This window comes from Centroberyx affinis, unplaced genomic scaffold, assembly GCF_046629955.1.
Source record: "Centroberyx affinis isolate AG114_WGS23_722 - 3 ecotype Tasmania unplaced genomic scaffold, CSIRO-AGI_Caff_v1 ptg006620l_1, whole genome shotgun sequence".
Lineage (NCBI taxonomy): Eukaryota > Metazoa > Chordata > Actinopteri > Beryciformes > Berycidae > Centroberyx > Centroberyx affinis.
In genome coordinates, this window is record NW_027283355.1 from 1 (window position 1) to 10,000 (window position 10,000).

A 10,000-nucleotide genomic window follows, 5' to 3' on the forward strand; every position below is an offset into this window, starting at 1 on the left:
TAAACATGCCGATGTTAGCAAAAATGCTAATTTACATTGGTAGTCCCTAGGCAAGTAACAAAAACAGAAACATTACAAGTGACAATATACAAATACAAATATACGAAAAACACAAGTAGAAAAAGACAAAATACATTGTAGGTAGAAAGTTACAGCTGATTCAGTTTGTTAAAGTTTATGCAGAATGTTGGGCAGAACTGGAAAATAAAAGTCACTTTACAACATGAAAGACTTTTAAAACAACATGGAAAACAACATGGAAAACAACATGGAAAACAACATGGAAAATGTGTTGCAGCTTGATGACGCCGCCGTCCCTCGTCTGAGTGACATATCAGGCAACCAGTAAAACTCAACGTTGAAAAGTTGAGCACGTTCTGATTGGAGGAGGTTGTTCAGCTCCGCCTCAGACAGGGAAAGTCTGGGAATTTGATATATTCTTTGGGGAAGTCAGGGAATATCAAGGCATTTTACAAACAGGCCATATATGTATGTGTTTGTTTAGCATTTATTTGACAGATTAAAGGATAGAGAGACAGGAAAGTCTTGGAGAGAGAGAGAGAGAGAGAGGGGGGGGGATGACAGTCGACAAAGTTTCTGGTCACATGGTGTTCACCTGAGACCACCGAGCCACCAGGAGCAGAGGAGGGATGGAACAAAGTAAAAATACTTCATTACTGTACTTAAGTAAGATTTTAAAGTATCTGTACTTTACTCAAGTTTTTCTTTCACTGAAGACTTTTTACTTTTACTCACTACATTACAAAAGAAAAATCTGTACTTTCTACTCACTACATTTCAAAACAGACTCGTTACTCTGAGGAAATCATCAACTGATTTTCTAAAAAAAAAATATATTTTCAGCATCAGACGGCTTCCATCCCGGAAACAGCTGATCAAGAGCCAGATGTGATCGGCTGCTTGTTCAGCAAAGAGACACCAAAAATTAGGGAAAGGGAGAGAGAGAGAGAAGCAACAGGAAGAAGAGAGAAGCAACAAGAGAGAGAAGCAACAAGAGAGAGAAGCAACAAGAGAGAGAAGCAACAGGAGAGAGAAGCAACAAGAGAGAGAAGCAACAAGAGAGAGAAGCAACAAGAGAGAGAAGCAACAGGAGAGAGAAGCAACAAGAGAGAGAAGCAACAAGAGAGAGAGTTAACGTTAGTGAATTCAGCTGCTAGGGTTCAGGTTCCTGATCTGAGCTGCAGACTCTTTCTCATCTGGGATTCAGAGGAACGCTCAACAGAAAACCAGTTTAGAACATTAGAAGTGACTTTTTTAGAGAACCACTTTTACTTTTATACTTTAAGTAAATTTAAGTCCACGTACTTTTATACTTTGACTTGAGTAAAGGATTTGAAACGGTACTTCAACTTCTACCAGAGTATATTTTTAGATGAGTATTTGCACTTTTACTTGAGTAGGGAATCTGTGTACTTCTACCTCCTCTGAACAGGACGCCTCGCAGATGGGCCACTTTAACTGTCTAGGTGCCTGAAGCTCTGGCTCAAGTCCTGGATCAGTCATGTGGTTTCAGTAGGAAGCGGTGACTCGGCTCCACCCGCCTCACACTGACTCCACCCGCCTCATGCTGACTCACCACCTCCTGTTTCCTCCTGCAGGGGCGTCATCGCCATCAACTCCACCCTGAGCTTCGAGCTGCAGCCGCAGGACGACCGCCACCAGGAGGAAGAGGAGGAAGAGGAGGGGGGAGGGGGGGAGAGCGGGGGCGGAGAGGGTGGAGGAGGAGGAGGAGGTGCAGGAGGGAGCGGAGGAAGTGAAGGAGGAGGAGGAGGAGAGGAGGGAGTCCACCTGCTGTTCTCCACCCGGCCTCTGGAGGGCGAGGACGCCGGAGGCTGCGGTGTCTCCCACACACCCGTCCCGCCCATCCACAGCTCCACACACACACACAGGGTGAGAGGAACACTGCTGAGTCAGCGGGACGTCCTGCCGAGGAGCCGCTGAGCAAAACACTGAAGCACTGAAGCATTATCTGTAGCTCTGTTAGACTCAGACCGGTCAACTCTCCCGTTTCTCCCGGGTTTCTCCTGTATTTTCACCCCCTCTCCCGCCGTGCTCCTGTTTGGTAATTTTCCCCATAAATCTCCCCTATTTCCCTTTTTTACTTTTACAGTTATACAGAATCCTAATTGGCCCAATCAAGCTGTTTCCGTTAGTTCCATAGACTTATATGGATATATAATATGCCAGCAAAGCCCTGCTATACCCACAGCAGTGCAGCAGGTTGCAGCAAGCAGCACCTTGTCCCGTCTTCTGTTTGACAAGTCAGGAGTTCATTCAGTCAGGAAACAGCACAAAGATGGAGAACGAAATCAGTGATCAGACGCCAGCAAAAAAAGTTAAATATCTGTGTAGATATTGAGACACTTGGGAGAATATTTTCCCATTCCTGACCAGAAGTATGTTGGGAAACAACCTTGCGTTTTGCAAGGTTTGTAGGAAGGAGTTTAGTCTTCATCACGGTGGGAAAAACGATGTCAACCAGCAGCTAGGTCGGTGAAACATAAACCAAACCCCTTTCATAATGTAAACATTATGGTCGGGTGGGGGTCCCGGAAAATCTCACTTATTTTCAAAGCCCAATGTTGACAGGTATGGTTAGGCTGCTTTCACTGTGACATCACCTGAATATCTGCAGGTCATGGAAAATGTTTTGAACAAGTGAATGAAAATGAATGAAATGCATTTAGCAGCAGTAGCAGTAGTTGTAGTAGTGATGGTAGCATTAGTATTAGTAGTACTAGTAGTAGTATTAGCAGTAGCAGTAGGGTTGTTGGTTCTATTCCCATAATAAAAGGTTTACACTCATGATGCTGTGAGCCTGTTGACCTCTGACCCCGAGCCGTCTGTCTCTCTGTCTGTCTGTCTGTCTGTCTGTCTGTCTGTCTGTCTGTCTGCAGAGGAGGAGAGACATCCTGTCTGAGACCAAGTACATCGAGCTGGTGCTGGTAGCTGATCACCAGGAGGTCAGACACTGTGTGTGTGTGTGTGTGTGTGTGTGTGTGTGTGTGTGTGTGTGTGTGTGTGTTAATGTACAGCACGTCGGTTGTTATCTCTGAAATGAAAATAATCCTGACAGTGAGTCAAGATGTTCACGACCTGCTGGTTACACAGCAGCATATGAATCACATCTCATCAAATATTGATTCAAGTTTTTTTCCAGGGCATCAAGATCTGTGCTCGTTAATGTTTAGATAAACTAGAATTCATAACCTCCTGCTCTCCTCTCCTCTCCTCTCCTCTCCTCTCCTCCTCTCCTTGTCTCCTCTCCTCCTCTCCTCTCCTCTCCTCCATGGTGGGACACACAAACACACAAACCGCTCTCCAGTTACAGTAGTGGGATAATATGTATTTATGTAATAATATGTATGTGGTTTCTCTTGCACTGCTCAGGGCAGTGCAGGTACGATGATTCACATCCTGTTGACCTTTGACCCCAGAGGTGACGTCCTCTACATCCCTCCCCTTCTTACATGTTAACCATCATCATCATTTTAAACTCTAACTGCTCTCCAGTCAGTATATGCAACATGTCTATTTCATATGTTCATCAGTATCTAAACTTAATTGTAATGTAAATATCCTTCATCATAAGGAAGTCAGGCTGTGGTTCCTTTGAACTCATTTTCCAGTTCTCACCTTCATGCAAACAATACACTTGAATGTAATTGTAAACAATTACTGACTTGATAAAGTGACCAAAATGTGCTTTACAATAATGTGCTTTACACATCGAATGCAACGTTCTGCTTTCTGGAAACTCTTTAGGAAACAATAAGCTCTGGTTTATTTTATTTTGATTCATTTATTTTTATGGCTCTGTGCCGGTGACAGCCTGACCGGAGGAGTGATGTGTTCAGGTCGTCTGTCCGTCCGTCTCATTCTCATGAACTCGATATCTCAGGAACGCCTTGAGGGAATTTCTTCAAATTGGGCACAAATGTCCACTTGGACTCAAGGATGAACTGATTAGAATTTGGTGGTCAAAGGTCAAAGTCACTGTGACCTCACAAAAGATGTTTTGGGCCATAACTCAAGAATTTTCTTATCTTCTTTCTCAATATGTCTCAAAAAAATTCTCTTCTCCCAGATGCTCGTCCTTTTCTCTGGCCGGTCTGAAGAGTCTGCATCGGCGGGAGCGTATATATGTTCCCAGGGTCCTAAGTTCCCAGGGTCCTAAGTTCCCAGGGTCCTATGTTCCCAGGGTCCTAAATTCCCAGGGTCCTATGTTCCCAAGGTCCTATGTTCCCAGGGTCCTATGTTCCCAGGGTCCTATGTTCCCAGGGTCCTATGTTCCCAAGGTCCTATGTTCCCAAGGTCCTATGTTCCCAAGGTCCTATGTTCCCAGGGTCCTATGTTCCCAAGGTCCTATGTTCCCCAGTTCAATATTCTGTTAACACACATTAACCCTCCTATTGTGTCCGGGTCAAATTTGACCCATTTCAAGTTAAAATATTTTATAAATATTATCCTTTTTTTTTTTATTTGAACAAGGCTTCAAAACAGCGATATAAACACAACAAAACCAATGGTTATCATTTTATTTGATTTTGAAGGTCTCTAACCCTAACCCAAGAAGTGGGGAACTTAGGACCCTGGGAACATAGGAATGACTCCACATCGGCGTCTGGAACGCTGAGGCCGTTTTCACCATAAGATCTCAGGCTTCACACACAAACTCTCCAAGTTTATAGTTTTGTGTGTGGAAGTTTTCTAACTTGAGGACTTGAGAGAAATATTGAGCTCAGATGATGTGCAGCAGTGTGTGTGTGTGTGTGTGTGTGTGTGTGTGTGTGTGTGTGTGTGTGTGTGTGTGTGTGTGTGTGGGCCAGCGGAGGATTCAGCTCTGCAGCCAACATGACAAATCACTGAGTCACTATATAGACTTTGGCTTCCGTTATCCTACTGTCCGTCTGTCTGTTTTTAAATATAGTTTTCCAAATGCTACTGAAACCTATTACATCACTTTACCAACGTGTATGAGTTAAAGTTTAAGACAGAAACATCTTCTCATGTGTTCAGCAGGTAACGCCTCATACAAATATTGCTCTGGTTTTAATATTCTCAGTCTGAAAGTGTTGCTCTTCATATGTTTTCTCCTCACAGTATCTGAATTACCAGAAGAACAACAAGACGATCATCTACCGCATGCTGGACGTGGCCAACCAGGTCGACTGGGTGAGACCTCTGACCTCTGACCTCTGACCTCTGACCTCCTTGTATTGTTGATCTAGGAGCAGAAGCTTATGCTGCTGTTGACCTCAGTGGATAAGAATCAGCTAAATTACTAGAATGTAAATGTAAAAGCTCAAAAAGAATTTGCACACTATTAAGGTAAAAAACCTCATCATCATCAAACAAACTGATAATATTCTGTTTGTGCGCTTTTATTTTCGCACCTTTTTTTCACCTTGTCACCATGTAAATAAATGTTGCCATTTTTTGCATCAGCTGGCCTCTTTTTGGTTTTTTACCTTTATAGTATAGTGCAAATACTTTTTGATCTTCTATGTTCTGAGTTTTTGAATTTGCGCACCTGAGACACTTTTTTTCATTTTTGTGGATTTGACAAAAAGAGCGCAGGCATTTTCTTTACCTAGAATTTAGAAATGTAAATATAAATCTGTGTGTGTGTGTGTGTGTGTGTGTGTGTGTGTGTGTGTGTGTGTTTCAGTTCTACCGGCCGCTGAACGTCCGCGTGGCGCTGACCGGTCTGGAGATCTGGAGCGACCGGGACAAGATCCAGGTGAAGAAGAACCCGACCGACACGCTCAACCTCTTCCTGGACTGGAGAACCAGAGAGCTGCTGCCGCGCCTTCGCCATGACAACGCCCAGCTCGTCATGTACGACGCCGCTAACGCCGTTTAAAGGGATAGTTCACCCCGATAGAACATTAGAAGGGTTTCATTTCAAAATGTTGTGTTTCTGTGTTTGCTCCCTGACATTTGACAGTCCATTTTGCCAAAACCAAAGACGTCTCAAAAACACAAAAAAGTCAAAGGTCTAAAGGGGAATTTATACTTCTGTGCTGAAGTGTCCCTGTAGCTCCACCGTAGGACTTTGCGGTGTCTCCGTATCTTCCTGCTCCTCTCTGAAACTATAACTGAGCGCAGAGCGACACAAGACAACAAGAGCTGTGATTGGCCGCTCGGTGTCTCCTCCTCCTGTATGGGTCGCTGTGGGCCGACAGTGAAGACAACACGGAGCAGATGAAGAGAGACGAGCTGAGGAGGTTCAGATGTTCCTCTGGACGACAACCTCTGAACCCATCGTCTATCGGTCTGATCGATCAGACTCTGGGGGCGGCGGCCAATATTTGGGGGTTTCCGGTGCAGCCAGCGGACATCCGGGCCAAGACTTCCTCTTCCTGAGCCGGTCATTGTTTACAGTCCGATTAGCAACTTGAGACGCGAGAACGGAGTCGAGAGACGACGTCTCATATGCAGATATCTGTTTATAGAGATTAGCCCAAATGTCGTCCGGACCTGAAACACCTACAGAAAATATGTTTGTGTTTTGTGTGGAGAAACGTTCGACTCTCGCGTCTCAAGTTGCTAATCGGACTGTAAACAATGACCGGAGCACGGAAGAGGAAGTCTTGGCCCGGATGTCCGCCGGCTGCACCGGTAACCCCCAAATATTGACCGTCGCCCCCAGAGTCTGATCGTCGTCAGACCGATAGATGATGGGTTCAGAGATTGTCTGGACTACAGATCATTTCCCAACTATAAAACAGGGTTCCTACGCAGGTCTGGAAAGTCTGGAAAAGTATTAAAAATGAATTTGATCATTTCCAGGTCTTTAATAGTTTGGGAATTTGAAAGAATGTCTGGGAAAGTATGGAAAATGTTGCGGTTCAGGTCCGATACACACATCATTCTAGCTTTTATGTTGTTGCAGAGCCACTTTGAGTCCACAGGTTTTGTTGATGTGCAGAATAATGTTCAGATAGAGGGACGCTCTTATTACCCAGCCGCTGTCAGCATGCATTATATCAAATACCCACCAAAATCAAATCCGGTCGAGAACATAGGGTCTGGGAAAAATATGGAGTTTTAAAATGGAAAGCGTGTAGGAACCCTGCCAATCATCTCACATATTCTGATATTTGTGGCTGTGAAGAACAATCTTCATCTATACAGTGATATGACCTAGTTAGCAGGGGCAAGATGTCTGTCTGCGTAAATCATATTGAACACCAGACAAAATCTTCAAATCTTCAGACTTCTTCTGTGTGAACAAAGCTCCACACTGACATCTAGTGTTTCTCTGCTCTACAACAGAATCACCAGCAGAACTAGAGATATCTGTGGACTCCTACACCATAGCAACGGTGGCACTTCAACACAGAAGTATAACTGAAGGATAACCCATTCCTTTTCTTAAAACTAAAAATCAACTTAGCTGTTAAAATCACTTTTTGGACAAAAACATCCCTCTCCTGCAGTGTAATACAGTGTGATCAGTGGACTTACCAGTAATGTTAATGTGCTGATCATGATGACGAGGCTCATATTTGTGATGATTCTGATATTTTAGTTTCATATTTTCATTTCACATTTTAGTGACTCAATTCCTACATGATCAACATTTGAGTCAAGGGTCAGAGGTCAGAGGTCACAGCACACTGACGACAGATGGAACAAATATTCCTGTGACCCCAGAGTGATCATGATGATACAGAGTTACATGTTTGGTTCTGTCTCTGTGTGTGTGTGTGTGTGTGTGTGTGTGTGTGTGTGTGTGTGTGTGTGTGTGTGTGTGTGTGTGTGTGTGTGTGTGTGTGTGTGTGTGTGTGTGTGTGTGTGTGTGTGTGTGTGTGTGTGTGTGTGTGTGTGTGTGTGTGTGTGTGTGTGTGTGTGTGCAGGGGCGGGTCTTTCGACGGGACGACGGTGGGGATGGCGTCCCAGTCGTCCATGTGCTCCAGAGACAGATCAGGAGGGGTGAACGTGGTGAGTCTCCCTGCAGGCTCTGAGGTTCTGCAGTCAGGTCGACTCTGAGCAGAACGGTCCTGTAGAACCAGAAAAGGTTCTTGTACCATAGCAGAACCTTTTTTTGGTTTCCCAACCCCGTCCTCAAGTTCTCCTGCCCTGGAAGTTTTTTGTTCCAGTTCTACTCTTGCCTGAACCCAGTGGTGGAAAGTAACTAAGTACATTTACTCAAGCACTGTACTTAAGTACAGTTTTGAGGTACTTGTACTTTACTTGAGTATTACCATTTTATGCTACTTTGTACTTATACTCCACTACATTTTAGAGGGAAATATTGTACTTTTTACTCCATTACATTTATTTCACAGCTATAGCTACTAGTTACTTTTCAGATCAATATTTTATATTTAAAACATTTGATCATCTTTATAAAATAACTCTAAAATAGCATTGTTATAGATTAGACTACCCAAAAGTATAGCTAAATTGTTAAGATTAGCTTCACGTTGACAACTTTAAAATGCTGCTTACATGTACATGTATGTCAATAAATCAGTATTAATATTCCAATAATTTATGAAAAATATAACTCTCTAAATGGGGACAGTTTGCATAATGAGTACGTTTACTTTGATACTCTAAGTACATTTTGCTGCCAATACTTATGTACTTTTACTTAAGTAAGATTTTGAATGCAGGACTTTTACTTGTAATGGAGTATCTTTACATTGTTGTATTGCTACTTTTACTGCAGTAAAACATCTCAGTACTTCTTCCACCACTGCCTGAACCAATCAATGTCTTGATGCTGATTGGTTAAGCAGTAGAGACGGGTCTACCTGAACAGACCGAGCATGAAACTCTGTACATCCTAATTGGATCAGACGTGCTAGAGTAAAGATGGAGGGGGAACTTGAGGACTGGGTTGAACTCTGTTATAACGGTTCTCTGTAGCACCTGTAGCTCAAATGGTTCTATATAGAGCCTGTATGGAGCTGTAAAGAATATTTTGAGAGCGTATGAAATGCTCCAAACCAGCAGTAGTAAAAGAACGTTCAATATAGAACTAGAGCTGCAATGATTAATCGATTAGTTGTCAACTATTAAATTAATTGCCAACTATTTTGATAATCGATTAATCGGTTTGAGTAATTTTTTAAGAAAAATAAGTCAAAATTCTCTGATTCCAGCTTCTTAAATGTGAATATTTTCTGGTTTCTTTCCTCCTCTATGACAGTAAACTGAATATCTTTGGGTTGTGGACAAAACAAGACATTTGAGGACGTCATCTTGGGCTTTGGGAAACACTGATCCACATTTTTCACCATTTTCTGACATTTTATAGACCAAACAACTAATCGATTAATCGAGAAAATAATCGACAGATTAATCCACAATGAAATTAATCGTTAGTTGCAGCCCTATATAGAACCAGTACCCTAAACACAGACCCCTTGAGGAACCGTTCTTAATGGGTTTAGAGAGCCTTGGACTCATTCACACCTCAGTTTTCTATAGATCTGATTCCTGTTCCCAATGAGAACCTAGAAACCGAAGGACTTTTTCATAATCCACGAGAGCACAGAGTGTTTCTTCTGTCTTCAAACTTTAAATGTTTTGAGGATCGATGCCACAAGCTGCTGATTCACCAAGAGACTCCATGATGTCATCTGTCTCCCTCTCTCTCCTCCTCCACACTCTCTCCCTCTCTCTCTCCCTCTCTCTCTCCCCCCCCCCCCCCCTCTCTCGCTCTCTCCACCCCCCTCCCCCCTCCCTCTCTCTCTCTCTCTCCCAGGACCACCTGGTCAGTGTTTTGGGCGTGGCCTCCACTGTGGCTCATGAGCTCGGTCACAACCTGGGGATGAGCCACGACACGGCCGAGCGCCGCTGCCTCTGCCAGAGCGAACCGCGGCTGGGAGGCTGCATCATGGAACCTTCCACCGGGTCAGTACCAGAACCTTCTGCTAGGTTCTACTGGGTCAGTACCAGAACCTTCTCCTGGGTTCTAATGGGTCAGTACCAGAACCTTCTACTGGGTTTATACTAGAAC

General features: G+C 43.7%; 1 protein-coding gene across 1 annotated transcript in view; it reads left to right on the forward strand.

Moving 5' to 3' along the window:
• Positions 1 to 1,596: 1,596 nt before the first annotated feature.
• adam15 (ADAM metallopeptidase domain 15) overlaps positions 1,597 to 10,000 on the forward strand; it is a gene marked incomplete at its 5' end in the record, with an annotated part of 31,703 nt that continues 23,299 nt past the window's right edge. The window contains 7 exons of the mRNA XM_071512902.1: positions 1,597 to 1,735; positions 1,796 to 1,911; positions 2,919 to 2,984; positions 5,125 to 5,196; positions 5,693 to 5,862; positions 7,887 to 7,971; positions 9,746 to 9,894. Coding sequence (XP_071369003.1) covers positions 1,597 to 1,735; positions 1,796 to 1,911; positions 2,919 to 2,984; positions 5,125 to 5,196; positions 5,693 to 5,862; positions 7,887 to 7,971; positions 9,746 to 9,894 — 797 coding nt within the window. The remainder of the gene's footprint in view (positions 1,736 to 1,795; positions 1,912 to 2,918; positions 2,985 to 5,124; positions 5,197 to 5,692; positions 5,863 to 7,886; positions 7,972 to 9,745; positions 9,895 to 10,000) is intronic.